The sequence below is a fragment of the Stegastes partitus genome, unplaced genomic scaffold (genome assembly GCF_000690725.1).
Source record: "Stegastes partitus isolate 25-593 unplaced genomic scaffold, Stegastes_partitus-1.0.2 Scaffold203, whole genome shotgun sequence".
NCBI lineage: Eukaryota > Metazoa > Chordata > Actinopteri > Pomacentridae > Stegastes > Stegastes partitus.
In genome coordinates, this window is record NW_007577934.1 from 4,828 (window position 1) to 31,680 (window position 26,853).

General features: G+C 42.5%; 1 protein-coding gene across 1 annotated transcript in view; it reads right to left on the reverse strand.

The window, feature by feature from the left end:
- Positions 1-4,874: 4,874 nt before the first annotated feature.
- The window catches only part of LOC103356475 (protein FAM19A5-like), a 117,543-nt gene continuing 95,564 nt past the window's right edge, over positions 4,875-26,853 (reverse strand). Inside the window, exons 3-5 of the mRNA XM_008280626.1 lie at positions 22,126-22,253; positions 10,228-10,409; positions 4,875-5,223 (exon numbers count right to left, since the gene is read on the reverse strand). Of these exons, the coding sequence (XP_008278848.1) occupies positions 10,401-10,409; positions 22,126-22,253 (137 nt within the window). The 3' untranslated portion in view covers positions 4,875-5,223; positions 10,228-10,400. The remainder of the gene's footprint in view (positions 5,224-10,227; positions 10,410-22,125; positions 22,254-26,853) is intronic.

The following is a 26,853-nucleotide window of genomic DNA, read 5'->3' on the forward strand; positions in this document are numbered from 1 at the left end:
GAACTCATCAGTAACTCGGCTGCAACCGACAGTCACATTGCAAAACTTCAGGGATTGAACTGCAGGCTGTGTTTTAATCGCAAAACATCTGTAGTCTGTAGAGTCACCATCTCCCTCCATGTTATTAACATCTGTGGGCACTTGGGAAAACGTTGCACATGCTGATTCCAGGTTTTTCCATTTAAATAATCTCAAAAATGTCATTTTCACTTTTTCCTTTTTTATAGCTTTATGCTCTAATGCATGAAAAACATTTCTGAGTTCTCCCTCCTTCTAGCCATGGTTGTGCTGTTTCCACAGAGGTGCAGGACTTTATTTCCCAGAGAAAAATGAGCCCACAGTTTGTAAAAGGGGAATAAAACTGCCTGATGTTTGGAGGGTTTAGTTGTATTTCTGATCATGACTGGCTTCCAGTTGTGACAAAATCACACAGATGCTGTGACAGTTTGCATTCTCTTTGTTTGCATCTATTGTATGAATCTCAAACATTATTATTTATTATTTATTGCTGCCTCTTGAGAACAATGTTCACATATAATGACTCTGAAATGTTTTAAATACAGTATTTAAAGTTCCAGTGGACTCTGTAAACAGTCTTGGAGATGCATCATTTTTATCATCGTACTCATTTATTCCTTAAACTTGAGCACATGTAGAAGGACCTTGAGGTGCCATAAGAGCTCCAACGCATATATATCCATATTGAAAACTGTGTGACAGTGGAGCTAAAACTGCTGTTACAAAGTGACACCGAAAACAAAACCATAATGAGCTCTGCTTAACTGTCAAGCCCGGTGATACAGTCATAATTACTGCGGGTGTCATCCTGTAAAGTCAACTCAATAGCCTTTGAGTACTGTATTGGAAAAAACCACATGACAGCATTCATCAGTGTACAAAAGAGTGTAGTGGGATGTATAATTGCATGCTCCTATGGATTAATGCCTCCAGCTGCTGAGCTTTTCTGTCATTATTATCACCTGTTTATTGCATGGAGCTCCTCTCACCTGCATGGGAGTTCTCATACTTATAGATGAATAGAGAAATGTGCAATTATATAAGTAAGTATTGAAAATGTCACGAGATGAACGTTAATTTGATCGACTAACCCCAGAAGATGAGCCTCTCTTTAAATTGAGTTTCGTCAGGAGTTTCTAATTTTCACATCGTGGTGTTTTATTCGTAACTGTTCAGTGTGTTTTGGTTTTTTTTCAAGCATCCCCAAAGAGATTTGGTGTAAACCTTATTAGGAACAGCTCTGGATAAGTGATCTAAACCTTTAATGTTGTCAAGTGATTGAGCGATTCCCAGCTGAATAATATTAGACCCGGATAATGTTTCTGATGTGGGTTTTATTTTTAAGGAGATTATGGAAGAGATTTCATATATCTTAAACAAGCTCTACCAATCGGTGAGAATTAATGGTTCAGATAGTTTTGCGAACACTTTTATTTCAGATTACAGTGTAAAATTGTGTTTTTCCAGATTGAACTTCTCTCTTTACTCTAATTACAACTGTTTTGAATCATGTATTCGTTGACAATATCAGTATGATAAGTATTTTAGCCTGAGGGAGTACCAAGTAATACTAATTCAGTATAGTTATGATTAGTTTCAGTGGTATATAATACATACCGTTGCCTCTATGGAGGTCTAAGATATCAGCGTCTGTCCATCCGTCTCATTCTTCTGATTCACACGGTTTGTGGTCGTAACTCAAAAACTTCTATGCTAATCACAACCGACTGTCTAATGGGAAAAAATAACAACATAGTGATGTTTTAGATCGAAAATTTAAAGGTCAACTTCACTGAGACATCATGCTGTTCTGCAAAAAAACACTTTTCTGGTCATAACTCCACAACAGAAAGGGAGATGGTGACTATGTTTCATCCATCCATTATCTATACACCGCTTAATCCTCACTAGGGTCATGGGGGGCTGACTCAGGGGGAAGGCAGGGGACACCCTGGACAGGTCACCAGTCTATCACAGGGCTACACTTAGAGACAGACAACCAAGCACACTCACATTCACACCTACAGACAATTTAGAATCACCAATTAACCTCAACATGTTTTTGGACTGTGTGGGAGGAAGCCAGAGAACCCGGAGAGAACCCACGCTGCACGGGGAGAACATGCAAACTCCACACAGAAAGATCCTGGGGGTCCTCACTGGGACGCGAACCAGCAACCTTCTTGCTGCGAGGCAGCGATGCTGACCACCTTGCAGCCCCGACTATATTTCACATCAGTTAAATTCTTTCAGAGTCTTCACCACATATATTAAACAAGTCTGGACAGATATGGATGTAAATGGCAAATTCCCTGGTTGACAGAGCCCAAAAACGTCATGGCTGTAATTCTAGTTAACATTTTCTGCACTTTTAACAGATTGAAGGTGGTTCTTTAAACTCTTGTTTAACTGTTTGAAGAGTTTGCAGTTGTATATTGTATTGTAGCGCTGGTTGTGTTGTGCCTCATGTTATGTAGCAGCAAGTTATGTGGAATAGTCAAAGTAGAAATGAGCATATTCTTTGAAGTAGCTCTGCTTCAGTGTTTTATGTTGGGCCTTCTGCTTGTCCTGACATTATTATCCAACTCAGTCCAGTGTGATATTTTTGTCTTGTAAGTGGTTAAAGCGGTTTTATCTGGTTTGGAACTTATGGGGGATTCTATGGCTCGTGCAGTTATGGACTCACAAGCGGGATGTTTTCCATCTTCCGTTGTATGTACTTAAGTTGTCAAATGTTGGTTGGTGAATGTTGACTCTGTTGTGGATTTATGGGCTGGATTTCGACCATTCTGCAGCCCGCAAAGTGTCACCATCCTCCCCAGTAAAGACAGATAAACATTATAATACTAATCTTGCTTCTGTTAAATGACATCAATACGTTTTTCCATGTAAATAACCCCTTCCTGCCTTTAATCTAACTCCACACCATTGTGTCCTTTAGAACATCCAGACATCCTTGCCCCGCATGTTGACGTGACCGGCTCCTTGGGTTCGTCACATATGAAACGTCGGCCGTCTGAATCCACGTCTTTGTCGTCGGTGTGCTTCAGTTTCAAGGTGGAGACGCTCAGTCATGGCGCTCGCTGCTCATTGTGCTCATTATAACGTCTTCCAGCATATATAAAACCCACCATATGGACACATGGTAACAAGGTAGAAAAGCATGATTTTCACCAGAGGGGGTCTTTAGGAAATGCAAATGTTTTTTTTTTTCCAGAATAACTCACATATGCAAACTTATTTCCCACCTTCATAGTTATGCACTCGGCATCTCCCCCCCTGTTAGTGCAACTAAGGAATAACCTTGACTAAGTGCATCTTGTGACTGAGGTTGCTTTGATGCTTTTTTACATTCCCCCCGCCGAACCTCGTAAGACTTCACCTCGGAAACGACGCGATCATGAACCCAGCCCGATTACCTGGGAAAGAAAACTCATTTCTCGTCCCTTTTAGGTGCCAGAACATTCATTAAGACCAGAGTAAGATCAATTGAATTTCCCTTTTGATGACCTTGAACACCAAGACCATCTACATTAGCAGGGGATGTTTCTTTTTCATGTATTTAATTTATTCTTAAAATATTTCATGATAAAAAAAAAAAGAAAAAAAATTATGTAAATGACTCTAAATACTTCTGCAACGCTTCCTCTGCTTTCGACTCTTTCTCTCCCTCTCTCTCTCTCTCCCCCCCTCGTCGACCGGCGGGGCGAGAGAGAGAGAGAGAGGCTGGATTTGTGCGAAACCAACACAAGCACAAAAAAATAAATTAAGAGATCAAAACTCATAGAGAGGAAATGAGTCAGTATTCCACACCGTGTACAATACAATATCATAGCAAATTAGCAGATTTCAATGGCTTCCACTGACTACCATAGATTTACAATGTTCAGTTGGCTGCAGATCAGTCCTCGATTAAATTGTGTCACTTTTCCTTGTTTTTTTTTTTTTTCCCATTAATGGTTCTGATAGACAGCGACTTTGTAGATGACCATGAAAAGAAAGCGGCTACTGAGGTGTGAACAGAAAAAAACCTGGGACTACGAGCCAGCAGTAATGAGAACAACAGCGTTTGTTCACATCCTACTAAACTGCCATTGTGACCACATTTTTAAGTCCAATAAGCTTCTCTACAAAGGTACAACATATAAAACTGTTAAATATATAACTTTTTAGGGCCTTTCAAAATACATTTAATGACATTTCTTTACTCCTTCTTTAGCAGACTCAACAGCATTTATACTCTCTTGTAGATATTTATCATTTCTTTGTATACGATTCCTCATCCAACCCGACCAATCCTTCCCGCAAGCTGTCCCAACCGTAGCTACTGAAAAATGCAAATTTTTTTTTTTTGATACACAGTTATACGTATGTAGTACCTATATCTTCCAGTTCCAAAATACAGTGGTGGGGCTTAGTCTGAGAAAAAACAAAACAAACCAAAAAAAAAAAGTCTGGAAAGTTTTTTAAAAGTACTCCTTTGATTGTGTGCCACCGGGTCCCAAAGGTTCGGTTTTGTGTCTCCGTGTGGGCAGTCGTCGGTCGGCGTCGACACAAGAATCGCAAAGTCTCGGCGTGTCTTTGCCAGATGGTCCTCTCCGTCACAATGATCATATTTGTTGTTTTTGCTCTTTGGTCTATAAAAATATGGGAGGTTTTACTCCAGCAGAAGGCCTATTCACAGCAGAGAGCGCTCAGTTCGGGTTCTTTTTTTTTGTTTTTTTTTTTGTACTTTTTTCTCTTTTTTTCTGACGGCCTCGCGAGATGGTCCGCGAAGCAACAGGATTTGGTCTGTAATGATCCCGTCGATCCTCTGCAACTGCTGAGTCTAGAAGAGAGAGACGTGGGTGGTGGATGTGGTGGGGTGGGGTAGGAGGGCAATCCCTTATTTAATTGCGGTTAGCAGCTCCAAACAGTGGACTTCCAATGAGGCAAAAAAAAGAACCACTCGTGGGATTTTCAAGGTGTCCGATTCCTCCGTGGCACGAGCAGGTGCTGCTAATTTCACAGAGCAGGCAGATACAGTGGAGAAGGAGGTGGACGCAACATGTTGACCCAACGACAGATAGCAGGAGGGAGCAGTCAGACACCCGGAGAGGGAAATAGAAAGTGTTTTACAGCGAGTTTATCCAGTGTCCAGGGGAGAGCAATACTCCCTCCGACAGTCACTCCCTGGTTTTCCCATCTCTGGCTGTGTTATGAGACCTGTGAATGAACAAGAACAAAGCAAACATGAGATAACGGTTTTAGCATGCGGTTGTTGTCACTCTCAGCTCCTGAGAGAAATTTTCCGAAAGTGTATTTGTGCAAAAAAAAAAAAAAAATCACTTTAATGACTCAACTTATTTGCATTTTCTTTATACAGCTTGTATAATGAGCACTTTGTGTTTTGAAAAACCCTGTATAAATGAAAATATTACAGTGTTGTTGTTTTTTTTTCTACATTTAACAATTCATATATGCGGTATTGACTTTTTTGCTGTTTACACATGCCTACTCTTTCTAATAAGTATTGTTTTCTCTCCTTTTAAAGCTTGAAATATGTTTATTTGCTTTCTGGCTGCGCCTTAGATGAGAAGATTGATAGCACTCTTATGTATTTACAGTAATTTAGGTTAGCAAAAACACTGGGAGCAGAACAAAATGGATAGCTGTGCTCTGTCGAAAGGAAACAAACCACTTAGCGGCATCTCGAAAAGCTCACTGAGGAAGATGTCGTTGTTTAAAAATGATGGTTCACAACAGTATGCAAGGTGTTTGTGAGCTTTAGAGATGATGCTGGACACATTTTGCTACAGCATGGAAGTGGTATCAGTCTTCTTATGTAACTCTGCAAGAAAGCAAATCAGCATCTGTTCCTCTTCCCCTTAAAGGAAATTTGCAGTTTTGGTACAGTTTAAGAGATCCAACTTTCTTTCCAGATGTTTAGGGAGCGGCGCAAGAGTTGCAAGAGCGCCAGGAGCAGAGCATCGCTGCACAGGGTAATCAGGTATGACTTTAAAATTTAGAGGCACAGTCGTATATGTAATTTTGACCAACCCACATTTGGGAAATATGCTTCCTTGCAGAGCTACATTATGCTAAAGATTGACTCTTTGTTGTGCATTAAAGTCCCTCTGTGGTCACTGATTAAAACCCCTAAAAAAAAAAAAGCATACCTTTGCTTCAAAATTGGATATTTACATTTTTTTAAACAATGAAAATAATCCCTTTCTGCCTTAAAGGCTACACTGCAGATTTAAGAAAATCCTTGTTGCCTCTTTCTCCACCCCACTACCAATCCAATTTACCTCAAACTCAACTCAAACACTGTAAAACTGCTCAAATTGTAATGTTGGAGTAACTCAGCCGTACATGTTTGAACCAGAAAGAAGAATAACAGTGATACAGGACGCCGTACCCTGAAAGTTAACAGGATTGGCTGCCTGAGTCCATGTTTTTTTTGTAAATTATATTTAATTTAAAGGCAGAAATGCTCAACCCTGGCATTGACTACTTCATCTGCTCATGTTCTATCCTCTAACATAAAAAAAAAACATGATCAATGCAATAAAAGCAACATAAAGAACATTCCTAAGGTCAAAAGCTTTCATCTTTAAACACAAAGCCACATAGCAGTCACTTATTGCAGCATAAATTTACAACAGAAAACAGTAAAACTGGCTCGTTTTATGGGTGAATCTTCATTTTTACACTATGCATTTCTTCAAACACACTATTGTATAGCTTCTTATTGGTTTAGTCTGTGCAGCAAACAAACCTGCTCCCAGTCTTTATGCTAAACAAAGCTAACCTGCTGCCAGCCGTGGCATCGTATTAAGCATAAAGCAGCTGATCCTCTTATTAAACTCCCAGCAAGGAGGCAAATAAGGTTCTTAATGTGAAACTATTCTTTGAAAGACAAGGCTTCTTTTTTTTTTTTTTTTTAGGGCATCGCTGTGTACATCCTGTGTCATGTTTATGTGCACCTATTGCTCCTCGGCACAATGAGGATGTTAATTACAGCGCTCTGGTAGCATCATAAAAGCGCTTTGCGAGTCAAATATTTAGAACTCTTCAGCGGGTGTAACCAATAACAAAGGCGGCCTCGCGGTGCAGAGCCTGAGAAACAATTAATCTAGCACGGAAAGACGGATCTGGAAGCCTCCTCACCATCTGGCCGCCGCCAGTCACACATCCAACTTGATGGAGGTTGCCGACGCCTTCCAAGGCTGCCGCATCGCCGCCGAAGCTTAATTCATAATAATGAAGTCACGATGATTTCGCGGGGTGCAAATTGCCATGAAAGGGGCAGGTGTTGGATGGAGTACTAGCATGTATCACAGATGACAATGTCTTCTGCTCTGGGAATAATAAAGGCTGAATGAGCTCAGGTTTTCACAGAGATAATGTCATGGTTTTGTTGGAGCTGGGCACCAAATGACCCAGAGGTAACACAGCTTAAAACAGGGCCATGACTGAGCTAACTGCTTGACTGTGACCGCCGCCAAAACAGGTGTTTTGATCCCCGTGTGAGCTCAGTCTCCCTCTTTCAGTGCCTCCTAGTGGGCGAAGGGAGATTACACCAAGGGGGAGGCAAAATGGAAGGAGGGCGGAAATCACTGCATAGAAACATTGTTGTGGGGAAAAAAAAATGCAATGCAAATGAATGAAAGTCGACGCGAGGCGTAGATGCGTACTTGTTTAATGCAAGCTGCTGCATAGTCTGTGTCTGCCATGGTAATTTTCTTATATTCGCTCTATGTTCTTCTTTTTTCCTTCCCTTCCTTTCCTCACACCCACACTGTGGCAAATGGTTCCCCATAAATCTCACACACAAATCTCATCTCAGGGAAATGCAAGCCTTCTATTAAAAAAAAAGGGAACGAATGTCAGATGAATATGAGATGAATTTGCCCTATGAATAAAATTCACAGGCCCTAGGTGATTATTACCTCAGGTTTATCAGGAAACGACCGTATTACTCTATTTTATATCTTATAACAGCAAGCGAATATTTTTACATTCTCGCGCCGGAGGAATGCATGAGTCGAGGGAAATGTGCTGCAGCGGCGGGTCTGGCTGGGCAAACTTTGAGTACAGTGGTCCGGCTGTTCAAACAAGCCTTCAAACAGAAAGGGAATTAGACTGTCGAGTGAGACTGATAACTGCTGGAGGTGTCATAGTAACAGGAGGGAGCGTCGCGGACAGAATCCATCTGTGTTAATGTGCAATTTGCGCAGGCTTTCTCTTGTTATGGAGCGGGGGGCAGGCAATCCGCTCGATGCGTATCGATACGTACCCGGCAGCGTTTCGATCGAGGACGAGGAAAAACATTTGATTTCGGGGGCGTTGCGTGGCGGTCTCCCGTCTCCAGGCCTTTGATGTACAAATGTGCGTGCGTTTGTTATGCGCAGTCGAGTGAAGGTGCGAGCAGCCACATCTGTTCAAGCTAAAGAGAAATACATCCACAATGCATATGGAGTCGCTCCCCAGCTGGGAGTCGCGGAGGGGGGAACGAAATGCAGCCGAACATATGGCCCCGGTTTGACATTTTCCTCTCCGTGCGAACTCTTGCCGACTCCCTTCAAAATGTCACCGCGTGGTGACCCTGGGAGAACATGTGAACGGGCACGCGTGAAGGCAAACTGACCTACTTTGCCTCGCCAAACTGATAGAAAGCAGAATCTCAAGCGGTTGATTAATTGACGTGATTTTTGCACATTTCGCTGAAGAAGGCGTCGCTGCTGCAGCACCAGCTGACGGAATAAAGCCGTCTCACTAATCCGTCGTCGTGCAGCGCCTCTGCTTTTTTGCGTCACCTCGCCGTTGCTCGTTTCTAACACTTGTTCCTGCCCTCGCCGTTTGATGTTAAGTCTTGCGTGCTCGCTCGTAGATTGGAGCACGCCAGCGAGCTACAATGGCAGCTCCTGATGAATATTCAAACGTGAACTCGTAGGTTAGGGATGATCCACAGGTTAATAAGGGACAGGAAACTGCTCATTACATGCTGTGAAGTTGGATAACGCCTCAAGCAAGATGCTGAGATGAAAATACATGAACATGTATGCTGGGGCCTCCAGACGCCAGGCCCCATTCCACATTAGGAGAGAGTTCAAAGCTATCTGGGGTGTTATGTCATTATGAACCCTTTCATACTGCATTTCATCAGAACATCAAAGCAAACACAGTTCACTATCTGCATTCTACAATATGATCAGAACTTAATGCTCAAGAGGGAACATTAGAACAGATTTAACCACGGAGGCGTACGGCACGAACAACAAAATGTCACTGATTTGTTTTAGATACAACTTGCCTGAGCTGTAGCCGGCACAATGCGTCGTATCGTGTGGATTATATCAGCTGCTACTGTATTACATGGCACTGTATTAGATCAGATGATTGCAGGCAATGTAAGCATTGTGTTCTTCTATACTCTATACTAAGGGCTCAGATGTTTAAATCCAATCTTAGATGGCCTTTTCTGTGAGTAAATAGGCAATAATCTTCTTTTTGATGCACTGTGCTCCGCCGAGTTCACCCAATGCATTCCACCCCGTGCTATTTATAGTCTGAAATCTACTGAAGTCTCGCTGTCTGGACCGAGAAGCAGCAGGATCCAATTTTTTATTTTTTTTCCCCTCAAAAGCGAATTATAACATGGGGCCATAAATGCTGACAATATTGACCAACGGACGAGCGTGTTTTTTTTGAAAACTCTACGAGACCGGGGCATCTTTATGACTTTGGCCTCATCCTTTTTTTATGACGCCGTACGTTAAATTTACTACGCGGCTCCTCTCTATTTCCCGATCACATGTATTAATATCAGAGTCTGCCCGGCGCCTTGTTTTATTCCAGCTCGCAGACGCCATCTGACACAATACTTTAAAGACAATATACGAGACGTGCCAATAAAGCGGGCTGAAAATAAAGCGACTGGGGTTTACTGGGTTGTGCTGCACACATGGATTTTCTGTGGTTAAACACGCACTAGGGAAATCCTGAGCTTATGGAAAAATGAGTAAGCCAAACAGAGATATCAAACAAGCAGACAGCTGTTTGTATTGTATCTGGATTTATGTGTGCGCACATGTGAGTCCACGCTTTCCGTTGTTTTGCCGAAGCTCATGTTCTGATAAACCCTTAATAATTTCATGAAACTGAAAGCTCGCAGACAGGATCTCCTTCAGCATCATGCTAGGATTTAGGGGCTTCTTGTTGTACCTTGTTGCCTCCATAAGGCCCTTGTGTTGCTTCCTGCCTTTGCGGGACCAGGGTAAAGGTGGAGCTGTTGTGATGGTGGTGGTGGTGTTGGTGGTAGGTGGGTTTTGGCTGTCTGTCAAGGGGTCATCAATGCTCTCCATAGTGCAAGAGTGTCGAGGGGGACTCTTGTCGCGTCATAGAGCCTGAGGGGAGAGAGGGAGAGGGGAAGGCGGTATGGTTATCAAGCTCAAGGATGCAGAGGTTTATTATCAGTTTTTGTCTTTTTATTTTTTTTCCCCCCCACCTCCCCAATTTACACACAGTCACACCACCACCATCACCGCCACCACCTTTATCAAATCTGTCTCATTAATGTGCCTATTTGGATTTGTCTGAAGCCTGGAGAGCTATTTTGTGCTTGTGGATGTCAGAAGGAATCTGCTCTGTGTTGAATGTGCTCTCGTGTTAAATATAGGAGTGTGGGAGGAAAAAAACAGGGTCTGCAGGAGCCCACATGGAAGAAGAAAAGAAGGCCTGGTGTTGCTTCAGTAATTTGTTAAGAAATAAAAAGAAAAGAAAGATGACCATAAATAATTCAGAAATCATTTATTCATTCATAATTTATTATGCATGATTTGATGTTTAAACAACTCATCATTTGACGTAATAAACTGTTAAATGTCATGGTCTGTAATGTTCCTCAGCCCTGAGGGGACGGTAATGTTGGTCAGTCTGGGCACCACTTCTGTCAAGACTAAAGAGTCCCAATAACTACTGAATGGATTTTTCACTTTCTCTGACATTATATTGCAATTCTACAGAGACGTTAATGGTCCTCAGAGGATGGAAGTCTGCTAACTTCCATGAACCGCTGCCTTTTTTCCTGTAGCACCAGATTTTTTTTTCTTTCCTGAGATCGCACTGCAATTCATGGTCCTCGGAGGATGGCGCCCCGATGACATGCTGACATTGTCTTTGTCAGAGTTGAACATTTCCATGACAGCATATTGCAACTTTGGAGACATTTATGGTCCCCAGTGGATGGAACCTGCTAACTTTGGTGAACCACTGTCTTTTTTCCAGGAGCACCAGCAGCAGGTCAAAGATTTAACTTTTTTACGAATATTATATGGCGATTTTGAAGAGGTTTTCTTTGTCCCCAGAGATTGGAGCCTCTGGACTTTGTTGAACTACTGGCTTTTTTCTGTAGCACCAGCTGCAGCTTTTCCCTTTTTCTGAGATTCCACCCCAGTTTTGCAGCAACATTCATGTTCCCCAAAGAAAGGAGGCTGCAAACCTTGGTGAACTCCTGCCTTTTCTTCTGCACCAGGTCAAACTTTTCACTTTTCCTGAGATTACGTTGCGATTTTATACAAACGTTCATATTTTCTCGAGGACTGAACCTTTGGACTTTGGTAAACTGCTGCCTTTTTCCTGTAGCACCAGCAGCAATTCAAAGTTTGTTGTAGACACATTCATGGTCCTCAGAGGATATAGCCCCCAGACTTCGGCATTACACTTCCTTAAAGCACTATCATCATGTTAACATCTCTCCTGGTTCTACTTTGGCCGTAAAAGTAGATTAAATCACCGTACAGTAAGAACCAATTATCTCCAAAACTGGGGATTTCACATTTTTCAGACTGCAAGAAAATTATTTTCCTCTCTCCTACTCCTTGAGCGAAATAAACTATTGAAAACCCTCTGGGTGATTTGGCGAATGCATCAAAAAGAAGACTTTTATTCACTCTCAGTTCCTGGAAAGTAGATGTTTTGGAGAAAGTTGCTTTGCTGAGAGCTGAACTTTGCCATTTGTTTTGTCCGTGTGCTTTTGTTGTCTGCATGCCAGAATAAACCTGCTTCTCATACTGCAAACACAAGCCAGCTATCAGTGCCTGCTTTATAAACTTAATTGCCTTATTTTACCGCGTGGAAGTGCCCGAAGCTCTGGAACTGAGCGGTGTTGACACTCGAGCTGAAACACGACAGCAACTCTTTCACTGGATAGCAGAGGCTTTGACTTTAAGCAACACTGCTCACTTAGTAGATCAATCCCACAAGCTCCTGGGCTGTTGATAAGAACTTAGAAAGACAGGCTTTCTGCTTTCTTCATGTCAGTTCCTCTCGCCTCTCTCTCTCTGCTAACGGTCACAACATCTTTCCAAGCTTCTCAAAATGGAGGACTTGGTTTTTTCCAAGCCAAGGCGATGTGCTGACTTGGCTCCCTCCAGAAAGAAGCTGGCAGACAGACCTAATGGTTAGCAGCAACAGGGTTTCTTTCTCTTTCTCCCTTTTCTCTGGGCCTGTCTGGGGTGGCCAAGCAGCTGTCTTCTTAGTGGTGATTCTGTTCAACCCACTGTTGGATGTGCCTGGAGGGCCCAGAGGGATCAATTACCAAGGCCGGTACCGACCCACAACCATAGGGGGGGAAAGGCATGGTGATAGTGGGGGCGATCCCATCAGGCCCAGCCTGAGCTGGATCCACAGAGAGATGGAGAAGAAGCAGCAGAGAGAAAACGGTGGAAGAGGGGATGAGGGAACTGTGGGGGAGGCCCTCAGCTCGTACTTACAAACCCCAATCGAAGGAGCTTTTTCATACTCGGTCGAATACACGCTGTCACTGGCAGAAGTGTAAATGCGTAAATACTCTGGAAGCTTACAGAGACACAGACTGGCCTGGGGATTGTCTGGTGCAAACTGAGCCCTTTGTAGAAAGAGATGTTCATGTGGGGGCAAAGCAGCCTTCGTCTGCATGCACACATGTGAGCACAGAGGAGCTACAACGGGTAGAATATGCACATGCCTGAGCTCATGTTATCAAATACGTTAATATTCTTCCCTCACTTGTGGAGGCTGCAGCATGGACTCCGTCCTCCTCTTTCTCTGTATTTTCTTCTCTTGTGGCAGCAGTGAAAAAGCCTTGATTACAGTAATCACAGTCTTTCGCTCAGTAGGTGCCACTTCTGCTCGTAGCACTTTGTTCGCAGCCTAAATGCCCCAATCAGGGTCGACCCAATGGAACACATGATTAAGACCTAGTTAGACATCTCAGGACTTTTTTTTTTTTTCTCGATGTTTCACCTGTTTTTGAACTTGTCTTCCCCACTTTGACTCACTGTTTGCTTCGTCAATGTCAGAAGACAGGATGCTCTTTTCTGTGACTTGCACTGTAATAATCCCTCGACAATATTGGCTGTAGTCTATTAGGGTACTATGTAAACAGCAGGGTCTTTAAAAAAAAAAGGTCTGACAGCTTTTTCTGGCGGTTTCATTTTTGAGCTATTATAAATTGGTGAAAGAAAAACTACTTCCCAAAGTAACGTCCTTTTCTATTAACTTAACGGGCACTGGAGGACTTAACAAGAGGCACTGTTTGATGTGAACTGCCTGAGAATGACTTAACGCTTTATGAAGCTTTACCTCTGACTGGCTCAAATCTCTTTCTCTGTCTTTCAGTCACACTGCTCTTTTCTTCCCTCGCGCTGCTCCTCTGCCTCCTTTTTTTTTTTTTTCAATTCTCGCCGAGCTCCCTGCATCGACACATGCGGGGAGAGATAGCTCCTCGCGCCGTTTCATCTGCCAGTCTAAAATGGTGGAGGGCACAACGCAGAGCATCCTCCTCTCTGGAGAGAGACAGCAGTAAGCCTTTCACCGAGAGAAGGAGGTATAGGAGATGACTGCTGAGACTACATATCGCTTTGCTAAAAAGAGAGTGCCTTGCAAAGGAAGCAAACGCGGCGTTTGACTGCTCTAACTGTGCGATAACATGTATATTCAAATCATTTAGTATCACAGAGTGCGGAGAGTATTGTGGGAGTGACAAATTAACCCCTAGCTGCTGCATTAGGGGGTGTTTGTTTTTTTGCTGGTTGTTTTTTTTTTTCCAGCTGATCTTGCCGGGCACAAATGAAAAATACCATCAGGTTGCTTTGACTATTTCATCTTTTTAGACATCCTATTAATCTGTTTTCAAGTGTTTTGAACATCCACTTAATTAAATTCAGATGGTCAGATTCAATATTTTGCTGTAGATATGACTGTCAAGCTCTCCGTTCTGGCACAACACGGTTTACGGTGAAAAAAAAAAGAGGTTCTTAGTGTAAACAAAAGCGAAAACACTACATTAAATAATAAAAAATGCCTCCTCTTCAGCAGACATTTCAACATATCCTGCTAAAACGAGAACCCTGTACGGTCTTGTTAAATATTAACGTGATGGCTACATACATGATATCATGCGAAAAACACTGAGACTAAAGCTGCATGTCACAGGCTAAAAGCCCCGACTAGCTGTTGATCCATGTAGAAGACATGGAAATGAAAGAGCGCCATTGTTCCCGCGCTGTGTAGAAGTAGCTAACAATAGCGATGTACTGGTGTATTGTAAATAAAAATGTAATTAAAATTTCATTACTTCCAACGTGGATGGGTTGGATGTTTATGATAGAATAACATATTTCCACTGCAGCCTAAGGGTTAGATTTATACTTTAATTGGTTTGTATTTTCACTGTGAATCATTTCAACTTGAGAGAATAGATTTGACGATAAAAATCAACTGATGCGTTGTCAAACAGGAGCTGCTATATTGCTTTTCTAATTTCTAATATGGTTGCATGTCAGCTCTGGCGTTGTGAATGCTTCAGAGCTGAACAGGTATTGTTCTAACGTAACCTGAATAATGCAGTTAGCTGCTGACATGCCATTGGCCTTTGGAAAGAAAACACGAAGTTCCGACTAAACGCTTGAGGCTACACCAAACTAACGCATTTTCTTTTTTTAAAACAAATGCCTTTTGCTACGTTTACAACTAGCGCCCAGTTTTACTCATTCACGCCCCCAAAAATGGAGATTTTTGGAAACTCTCATGTCCTATCAGTCACTGGTGACTTCCTCCTTGATTATTGAGGCTATCATGTGACAACAACCTCCAATCGATGTTTTCTGCCGCTGTTACCTCCTTGGAGTCGTGATACTTTCAGTCGTCTTTCCACCTTATCATCAATCCAAGCAAAGAATCCTCTTAGTATTTTCAACAACCAAGCAACAAATGCAATACTTTCTATTCATACAGGCATGTGTGTGCTCTGAGTATGTGAATTTATTTCTGAAATGGTGCAAAAACCCTTGTGGACCATATTGGACCGTATATAAAATAGGCACCGTAACGTCACCCATTGGATTGTGGGCTGCTGTTCTGAAGTCTGGCATTTGGTCATCTTAATCTTTCGAAACCAAACCTGATTGAGGGCTTGAGGACACTATGCACAACAATACAGGAGTGACCTACTTCTCGCTATGCCTGCTTTATTGTCTAAATCAGGGGTGTCCAATCCTGGTCCTCGAGAGCCCCTATCCTGCATGTTTTAGATGTTTCCCTCTTCCAAAACACCTGATTCAAATGATCAGCTCATCATCAAGCTCTGCAGAAGCCTGATAACCATCCTGATCATGTGAATCAGGTGTGCTGGAAGAGAGAAACATCTAAAACATGCTGGATAGGGGCTCTCGAGGACCAGGATTGGTCTAAATGGTACCACAATATACAAAATAACACCATACTGGATTCACTAAGTCTTGACTCTAGCAACTGAGACCAAAAACTTGTTAGAAAGATGTTTACTGAGGTGACAAATCAAGAGAGAAGTTGAGCCATTTTCTCAAAGACTTCTATATGATCTGACTCATTTTTGCCACCAGAAGAGTCGCCCCCTGCTGACAGAAAGAAGATTTAAGGAAGTTCATTTTTCAAAACCTACGTCTTACAGTTTGTAGATCAGGTCTACCCTCTGGGTGGTAATCATTTTAAAATGCGGCTAGAAGCTTGAGCTATCTCTCTAATTATAGCCACGTAAACACCACTTCAACATTTGCGAGATCCAGAGCCTGACAAGTGCAGTTATGAGCAACAATTGGACATTTGCTGTTCAGGGGGGCACGACCTGGTGAATCATTTGCTAGCTGTTTGGTATAAAAGTAATGTTGTGACAGATCTTTCTCACCACTGTTGCTGTAGGTGATTATTTACATCCACAAGGGCTGAGTTATATATTTTTAGAACAACAGTGTGATGAACGTGTGGTCGAGTCTCACATTATGTCGTTTCATTAATGCCGTCAAGCGAACCCCCGGGGTGCTCATTTTACAGTCTCGGAGCTCGATATGTTCATTTAAGGAATTTCATCTTGCGTTGGGTCAATCCTTCAGAGGAGAGACTTGTCACCGTATCAGCCAGGAGCCTGAAATAAATGACTCGTTCCAGCTTCACAAGTCCACCTCGACTTGATGTGCGTCCTTTTCGGCGCTACTAAAAGTAACCTCAGTCAAAACGTCACTGTCAACAATCAGCGACGTACATATCAATCTTCATATGTTTCATCTGGAGCCGGCCTTGGAGAAATCCATATTGTATTTTTTTTTTTTATTGACAGGAATGACTGTGTACTCCTCACAGCAGGGTCAGACTATGATAGATGCATGGAGGGAGATAGGGGATGGGGGGAGGGAGGTAAGGAGAAGATGTGAGGGGGAAAAAAAACATGGCAAGTGAAAGTGAAAAGAGTCTTAGAAGGACTCAAGTTGACAGAAAAGTATGCAAAGAAGTTATTTTTTACGCAGTGGCCGCTGATATGAGTGACATTCTGTAGGCTGAGGGAGGATGCAGCACATCTAATCCGTCTGGCGCCTCACGCTGAGCTGTGTTGCCAAATAAAGGTAGGGAAGAGGTCAGCGGCGTGAGGAGAGGTCAGTGTTGTCATCCCGAACAACAATCTCCCTCTGTTTGACAGAGAAAACACAAACTCACAAACATTTGACCAACACACACAAACTGCTTCCTGACATTTGTCCAAAATAGCCCTTTATGGGGCTATGGGGGCTGAGTCAGATTGACTTGGCTTAGTCAAATGCCCCCAGGGATATGTCTGTTTGTCTGCATTGATGTTTTCGCACAAACACCTGACAGACAGGTCGGACATGCTCACTGGACTGTGCACAGCCAACAGTCATCCTCGGGCAGTATCGGGGTGACTGCAGTTTGGGTTTAACCTTGAAAAGCCTTAGGGAAGGGGCGCTTTTGTTCAACGCTAACCAGAGGGAGATTGAGCAGTAAATAGTTTGTTTTGTTTTTGTGGCTTATTCTCCCTTGGGCCTGCAGATAACAAGAGGTTTAGGTAATTTTCGCTCAGGGAGAACTGGCCTCTAAACTTCAACGCATCGGGGCAATTTTTAGTCTGGATGACTGTGATCCTGAATCCTCCTCGACCCGCACGAGATTGAAGGCGAGGCAGCGGCGGCCGCATTAGGCCAGTCCATCCATCAAATAAATGAATATTTTAAGACGAATTTTAAACAATGACCCCAGTCTGCTTGTTGCCAGTTATTAGACTCTCTGACAGTGAAAGCTGCTTAAACAGAAACACACACATCCACACACACACACAAACACACACATGGACTGGCACAGATGAGTGCGCATAGCTGTCCAGCCATTTGACTAGCTGTCACCAAGTTTAAAGGAGCCAATGAAGCAGGCAAGAAATACCTGTCACATCCTGCATATTGTCAGCATAAGCCGATGAGAGCTACATTGACTGACATCCTAAGCAGGATGTGAAATGTACATGTAGGCCAAGGCGTGCTGGGCCACCGTTTGCAAGAAAGCGGGGACACATATTCGCTATTCTGGATGTGGGAAGACTGGAAAACACAGAGCGACGCTCACCAGTGAGAGCATGTGTAATAAATGCAGTGGATCTGTCAGCCTTCGAACATACAGTGCTGATAAAAATAGTCTTCTTTCATTGCGCTTCAACACTGAATCATGGTTAATATAATTTTTACTAAAAATTTACCAAACAAAAGGGCTTCTAAAGGATTTCTAAGTAATGATTCAAAATACAAATTGTAGAATAACTGATTGCATTCACCCCCTTCTCATCAGTATTTAACAGATGGACCTTTGGACACAGTTACAGCATTGATACTGAGTGGATAGGTCTCAGTTATCCCTGCACATCTGGACACTGTAATTTAATCCGGTTGTTCTTTACAAAACTGTTCATGTTATGTCATGTAGCTGCAAATTGTCAATTGGATTGAGGTCTGGGCTCTGACTCAGCCAAACCAGAACCATCACCTTGTTGGCCATTTCTGCTTTGTCTTTAGCTTTCTTGCAAACTACATCTGGTTGCCTCACATGATTTCCTTATACTTTTCTGCAAGAACAAACTGTAGAAGATCAGACGACAAGCATCTCTGAGGACAAAACAAATGCCACATAGAGAGACTCTTTTTACCCTCTACCTCTACAAGCCTTTCAGGGCCTGCTGTCTAGAGAAACCCCCACATCATGATGCTGCCACCACCAGTGTGTTTGTGATGATGTGCAGTGTTTGGTGTCTAACAGCTCAGTTTTGGTCTCAAAGTATTTTATAATAACATGACTAGAGATTTACTGCACTGAACTGATTTCAGTTCCACTAATTGTGCGACTTCTAGCCCCAGTTGGCTGCAGCCGTGTTGAATCAGGTGAGTCTCTTTAATGTCAACGAACACTGATGCTGTCACTAATTGTGCATTTTGTATTTTTTAATTGATTAGCATTACTTTGTAGAAATCTGTTTTTCCCTTGAAAGAGTCTTTAAACACATTAAATTGACCATGAATCAGTGTTTAGGAAGCAGTAAAAGGAGAAATCTCCAGTGGAGGTGAATACCTCTTACAGGCACTGTATTTGCATACTCAACACACACTACATCTGTCAAAATTAATAAATGGATCCAGCTACAGTGTGCTTGCGATGAGTGTGTGTGGGCTATCTGCCTGCCCAGATAACAAATTACATTGTAGGTGGAACATGTAACGGCTGTCACCACGGTCTCCGCGACCAGGTTCATGCTCAGGTTTGTGTCAGAGCACCGAGAGACACACATGACTCACGACGCAGTAAGAGGCAGCAGCCGACTGATAGCAAAGCGTATCACCTCAGTTCGGCATTCAGTGTGCGTTTCCGCCGTGTGTTTAAGTGTGTTTGTTTTTCAGCGAACGAAGGCATAAACAAGTTAGTCAGCTGATGACTAAATCATGACAGATGCATTAATGATGCCCCACCGGTCCTCAGTGCTCACCCATTGACATTCACAGATAGGGCAGCTGTGTTGTGTGTGCGCCTTGCGTAACATGTTTCTCAACTGAGGCCACTTTAATTGCTGCAGTATAGGCAAACAGCAGAGCAACAGTGCCTGCGTCTCTTGCAAAGTGGGCGTCTGGGTGAACGCCGTGGGAAGACGGCGCTCGTCGGGCGAGGAGGAGATGGGGTGGAGTAGCAGGTGAAGTGGAGAGGAGGAGGCTGGGAGAGCTCGATATAGGGTGTGGAGGACGGGCGGGCGGATGAATGGGGCGGCGTGTGAGCCAATACAAGCGGTGGCTCCCCATCTGCTGCCATCATTAACATTAGGAACGCACCTAATTCGAGCTAATTGCTGGCAACGAGGAAGTAAACAAAGCGCGCGGAGTTTGTGGAGACGAGCTGGAGACGAGGAGGGCGGGAAACATTTGCGGGAGGTTTGTGAAGTGAATGCTAACTGGGTTTTCTGCAGTGCACTCGTGGCTGACGATGTACGAGCTGGCACCAAGCACGGCGTAGCAACAGCCGGAGATGCTGCTCAAAGGTGCACCGAAGAGCTTGAAAGGTCATGTGAGGCAGGACAACACTGAAGCTCAACAGTGGTCAAAGATGGCAAAATAAAATTACAGTAAGATGTTTAATTCTGTATTTTTGTAATAAAAATAGACGAATTGTTTAGGTTTTACAAAATACGCCTTTAAAATACTGTTTCACTCTGACCAACATGGTGTCAAGTCACAGTGTACAGCTGTTTTCAATTTATATATCTAGACTACCTGCCCAGCACCAAACAGAAAACAAACAAACATCAGTATTAAGCTGTTGAACATACTGCAGTAGAGCAGCTCAGGAATCACAGTTTTTCTGTAGGATGTGGTGGAGACCAAAACTGAGCAAAAAGAAGAAACAATATTGGACTTGGTCTTAGCATGTGGTCAGAAAAACAAATCCAAATGAATGTTGCGTGTGTCTGCTCTTTGTGTAAATATATCCCCAAAAAATCACATCATGTTGTTTTGTTTAACCCTTTGAACCCCAAGCAGTTTCTGGGTCATTCTTGGTCACATTTTTATTCACTGTGGGCTCATTTTTCATTGCAAAATTATGTCCTGCGCCTCTATGGAAACAGCACAACCATGGCTAGAAGTAGAGAGAACTCAGAAATGTCTTCTGTGAAGTATTATTAAAGTTATAATGCCATAGAACATAAAAGTAAATTAAAATGATTTAATTTACAAAAGTTGTACAACATTTTCTCAAGTACCTGCAGGCGGTATTAATACTGGAAAAACAAATAGTGACTCTACATATTATAAGTATTTGTACTTATGTCTGCAGCCTGCAGTTTAGTGCAGTTCAGCTGAATCTTTGACCCCTGGCTATTGGTCACAGCGGAGTCACTGATGCTGCACCGTGGCACCAAGAAGAACAGATGTTTTTCTTAGTTTTTTATAGAATATGTTTAATCTTTAAAATTAGACATCACACACTTTTCTATGAAATATCATCATTTTAAGAACAGATTTCATTACAGGTGATTAGTTCAATGACAAATTATGACGAAGTTTCAGTCTTCGATGAATTCTGTAATTTGGGGGATTTGTTTTAAAAATAACACACCTTTCAAATTCGTGGGTTTTGCGGCTCAGAGGGTTAAGAAGTCATGATTAGGTGACCAGGCTGAGAGGGAATGAAATACGATGACATGTGTGACGCAGAAAACATCCATTTAGTCTATCTGTGACAATTTTAGTGTAACTACTCGCACAAGTACAGACCAATCATACAATTGGGCGATATCTTTGCAGGTATATTTATGTAAACGTTGATAATATCAGCCACTCTGAGCTGCAGGTCGTGTCACACCATGAAAAATCCGATTGAACCTGAACGTATAGAACTGAAAAGGTGCATTTAATAGCACAGAGCACACAATGTTTCTTTCATCTTTTAAAGGGTTCATTTTCTCGCGTTAAGCGGTTTGACTAACAGGCTTACATGACATTGTTTTTGCATGTATATATATATTAAAACTATAAAAGAACAATTCCTGTGAAATTTGAGATTTCAGTTTCGTCCTGTTTGAGCTCAGCCTCCGTGTACACACTGTCAAATGGCCGCAATTTAATACTCAACAACAAAATATAGTTTGCAATTGCAGTCGAACACACTGCTGTAAAACTGTTTGAATCAGAGCTTTGATCCTTCACAGTGGCTCGGCTTTTTAAAATGGGTTCTACACAGGAAAACTGCTTCCTTAAATTCCTTAAAAACTCATCCCTGTGTATGAAAGTTATATATTATGATGTTTTTAAAATAAAGAGAATCCTTTCCTGATTACAAATGGCTTTGGTGTACCACTTTCTTTCCCCATCGCTGGGTTGCTGCTCAAGCACACCAGCTCGCCTACGACTCTGCTCAAATACTGTAACGCTATTTTGCACCACGCAAGTTGCAGGACTGGAGTAGTTTAGCCATACATGTTTAAACTGGAAACCAGTTCTTCAAAAAGGAGGATGATGATGCAGAAGGTCATTGCAAGAAGACTTTAGGTTTTGTTACATATGAAGTTGGATTTGATACGCTGCAGGAAATGCTCAGCCATGGCATCGTACCATCGACCGTACCATATGGACATGATATTGAGATTTAAAAAAATAAATAAATTAAAAAAAGAGATTTGTTGTAATGCAATCTTTCCTTATTTTGGGTTTACATCGCAACTGGCTTTCTGTCTGCAGGTCTGTGTGTGGCTGGCGTAACCTCAGGGACCGAAAGAGAGCCTGAACTCACCGTGGTGGTTTTGACTCGGCCTCCGGGCTGTGTACAAGTCCATCCAGATTTATTGACTAACAGGTCACAGCCTTCGTCCTCCAAACATGGCACCATCTCACACCACTGCTTTTTCCGAACAATGCCAGCTGCAGAGGAGACGGAAAGAAAGATCAGAAAGGTGAGGAGTAGTGGAGGTGGAGGGGAAGAGGGAGAAAAAAAAAAAAAACAGGAAGAAATAAACAGATAGAGAGACATGATAGAGCGAAGTGGATGCAGAGATGTAACGATTAAAATAGAGAGAGTGGGTTGGGGGGATGACAGATGGAGGAAGACAGATATGGGCAGAGATATAACACGATTGAAAAATTATGGAAAAAGGGAGACGTGGGGGGGTGAAAAAAAAATGTAGCAATACATATAAATGCATTGAAAAAAGATGAAGAGATGCAGAAGGGGTGGGTTGAAAGAGAGACAAGATATGCAGGTAGATGAAGAGCAATGAAGTAAAGAGACAATTGAGAGGTACGAGAGCAGGGGATGACAGTGAGAGATGAGGGAAAGATGGAGGGGAATCAGACAGATGGAGAGAAATGGAGGGAGCTGTGATCAGTCAGGTAAATAAAATCAAACATCACAGAAGATATTTAGGAGGTTTTTACACCACTCTGCAACGTTTCAAGCAGGATGGAATATTTTGTAAGCCCTGCACATTAAGTTTCTACCACCAGGGATACAAAAAAAAAAAAAAAAAATCTGTCAAATACAGCTTCAACAAACTGGGACATTCAGTGCATTCCACAAGATTTTTTGTCACAACTACATGCTGTGATTTGTTCATCTTTTCCGTACTGTTTGTCTCAGCCTGTTCTGCTTTACTGCAGTTAGTGAGTTTCCCAGAGAAAGCCTCCGGGTTCAACGGATTCCATTCGCCGATACACTAAAACATGACGACACCGCAGATAAATATCTAAACGTTATAGCTGCAATGCAATCTAACGTTTTTCGGTTTTATTCCGGCGGATAACGTGTTGTTGTGTCACTGCTCCTTGTTTTTGTTCTCGCTGCCAACCGCCGTCGTCGTCGGCGTTCGGAGGATGCACATCGACACGTAATTCCTCCACCTGCTTTTTTTGCGAGAGTAGTTTTATTCTCGAGGCCGCGGTAGATCTTTGTCTCACTGCAGGCTTTGTGCTCAGAATGAAAGCCTACCGCTGCGTCCAAAGTATTGAACCTGATATCATAGCGGCCTTGTCTTAGTCTGGCTAGAAGTCTGCAGTGATGAGAGAAATAGCTGCGTCATCAAAGGGTTGAGGTGTTTTAGAACAAAGTTAGCAATTGGCTAGAACAAAAACGAGCATAGAGGTCAAATGCTTTATGTAAATAAGGTGTATACAAGCAAATTAGTGGCAATTTAAAGGGAAAACCCGTACACTTGGACCCCTATGGTGGAATGTGGTGGCTCGGTTGTGGTATAAGGAGCATTTTGTGACATGATTTGAGCCCACCTTAGAGGGAAGAGTCACTGCAAATCAATACAAACCTGAACCTATGATGAAACATGTCTATCCTGATGGGAGTGGTCTCCTCCAGGATGACAGCACCCCCACCCACAGGGCCTGAGAGGTTATCGAATGAGTGTGACAATGACATGAATCATGTGCTACGGCCTTCACAGTCACTAGATCCCAACTTACTTGAACACCTATTGGAGATTTTGGACCAACATGTTAGATTCCAATCTCAAAAAATGGTGTTCCATCCCTCCAGCAGGGTTCAGGGTCAATGCACCTTGGCATTGACGCTCTTCTGGTGGAACAGCGCCTTACTAAGACACTCTATGTTGGGTTTTCCTTTAAATTGTCATTTGTTTCTACATATGTTTAAGGATGAAAAGGAAGAATCTACGGCTGGACCCGAATAGCCGTCTATTCGTTCACTGTGCTACAATCGGGATATCAATTTTGATCTCTGAATATTGCACCCCCCCCACTGCCACCGCCGCCACTAATGACGGATACAGTACTGTGACTATCTGACCGAATGTGCTCAGCACCCCCCGGCCGTCACTGCCGAAACGGTGCTGTGGCTATACACCTAAACTGGTGTTAGTAGCCAAATGCCTACTTCCAGCATCCCCCCCACCCCCATTTGTGAATATTCGTCACTTATTGGGCCGAATATCCAAAGAACAGAAACTGCTCTTTGGACCAGCCCTAGAAGAATCATGAGCAAAAGTTGAGATATAAAGCTAAGTGGCATCAATCGTGCTCTGAATAACTTCTACCATCACTATGTTTTGCATGAAAAAAATACAGTCGCAATATTAGATTTCATGTAATTAATACTCGTAAATAAGAGTGCTTTGGAACATGACAGCTGGTGTCAGTAAGGGGCTACTCGAGATCATTGGAATAAGTGTAAATCATCCATCTTATCCCTCCTAAGGTATCGGCACTGTTTTCACTATCCTCCATTGCAACGGCAGTCAATCAGTTATAGAGAATCAGACATGACATATGTGGTTAACCGTCTCCACGAGAGGCGATGCGGCAGAATGAATCATCAATAAGCGCGGCCGAAGGATCAGAAATTTACATTAAACCTGCGGCTTTGGTAAAAAAAGAAGCGCCTGGATGATAACACACCTGCACCAGACGGCACAATAACAGCCAGAAATGAAGGCATAACTCAAGATATGAAAACAATTTTCGAGCTACTTCTACGACTACCGGAGGTACCCCCGCGGAGATCTCGGTGTAAACAAACATTATTTTTGTAAACAAATATCATTGTTGTTCCACAATAGCTCGACAGGGTTGTTTTTTTTTAGGAATCGTGGTGCGAGAGAGAGAAAGAAAAAGAGGAATTTGCAGGTCATTATAACTGAACGTGGTGTCATGAGATGCTTTTTTTTATTTTAGGTATAATAAGAACCCTCTCTGAAGATAAGGGATCTAATGACAGCTTTGTGTCTCGCAATCTTTCGCAATCAGCAACTGACAATATGGTATTAAAGGATAAAATCCGAGCCACACATGTCTACCTGGATATGCAAATCAGAGAGACAAAAAGATGAACCGAGATAGAGGGAGGAAAGGATGAAGACAAAGTAGAGGACAAGCATATCTAGATAACATTCTTGACCATTACAGGATATGTGCGAGATAAAGGGAGAAGGATACATAAATTCACGCTCATATTCGTATGCATTTATGGATGGAAAATAGCATTCTTTAATGGATAACAGTGAAACCTTGAATGAATTATAGGCCGCGCATATATCATATTCTTCCTTGGCTCTCTTATAAAACATGTGGGAATTGTGCTCACTTCCATATCTATAAATTTGCTCTAAGGGCACCTTCAGTAGCTGTCATAACCCCGCATGTAGATCATCAGCGAGCACTGTACTCAATGCTAATATCTGTTCACCATAAACAATATCTATATAGCGATCAATCTATGAAATATGTATCAAGCACTACATGGCTAAATTATGCAAGTGCCACGGACACTGTGTCAGCACGGCACAGAAAGAAAAAAAAGTGAGCTTCAAATTGTAAAGCATTATTATTGTTGAGTGCATTTTGCTGACGTGCAACTTGAGGTTGAATTACTTAGCGCCACCGCCTCAAGGCTAGCCGCACACAAACAATATAAACCGTGTTTAACTTGAATATTTTTTTACCTCAGGGACAAAGTTGCACAAGGGGGAGGAAGAAAGCAATTTCAAACAACTCAAAAAAATATGAAAACCATTAAAAGTTGTCAGCATACATACATAACTACGTTCCCTCGCCGCTTTCCGGGCAGACGCGGTTCAAAACTTACTGCCGGAGTTTACCCATTAAACAGTCGGCTGGCTATCCCATCTCTAGACATCCGGGAAGCGTCTTGTCTGATCAGGTTGTTAGCTCCGGTGTGTTCCTCCTCACAGCCCCTCTTCACTTTGCATCCCAAAGGGGCTCGTGTAAAAACAAAGCGCTTGTCATACCATTGAATGGCGCCCTGCACATTTCTGATGTCTCGAATGGATGTCTGAGAAAATGTTGGTAACTTTCCTAAAAAAACCACCGAGTATGTAGGTGTATGAGAAAATCCAGGATTCTCTCCCACAAAGACTCATTTTTATCCTCTTTTACACGATTGCCTTCATCGCCGATTACATCTACAAAAGAGGAAAACACAAAGAAGACATTCGAGTCGAGCTTGTCCAAAGGTTTCTGCTGTTATTCCCATTTGAGCAATTACTGCATCTTGGCTTGTCATTCTGCCTTTGAGGGTTTAAAGAAAAAACAAAACAAAGAAGGTGTAAAAAGTACCATTGGACATGATTAGACAAACGCTTGAAGAAGACCGTGGCCTTAACATCGTCTCTAAGTAGCTTTTTTTTTCTCCAGCTGTTCCTCAGGGAAACATTTTATTCCCTCTGTTGTTCTACATTTACACAAATGACATGTACTGGAACAGCAGCGATCTCTCCATAATGCAGATTGATAATGTTAAGCTGGTTGCCAGCTGGGTGCAAACAGACCTTACCATTGTGAGAAAAAAACTTGAACTAGTAAAATAAGTTCCTTTTCGATGCAGTGCCTGCAGACAAATGCTCTAAATGTACTCAAGTATTCAACAAAAATACCAATAGATGTAATATTCCTCTGTGGAAAAGGAAGTACAACTCGGTCTCAGAAGCTAATATTGTCCACATATAGCAGAAATTATGTTTTGACCACTCTACCATGCAAT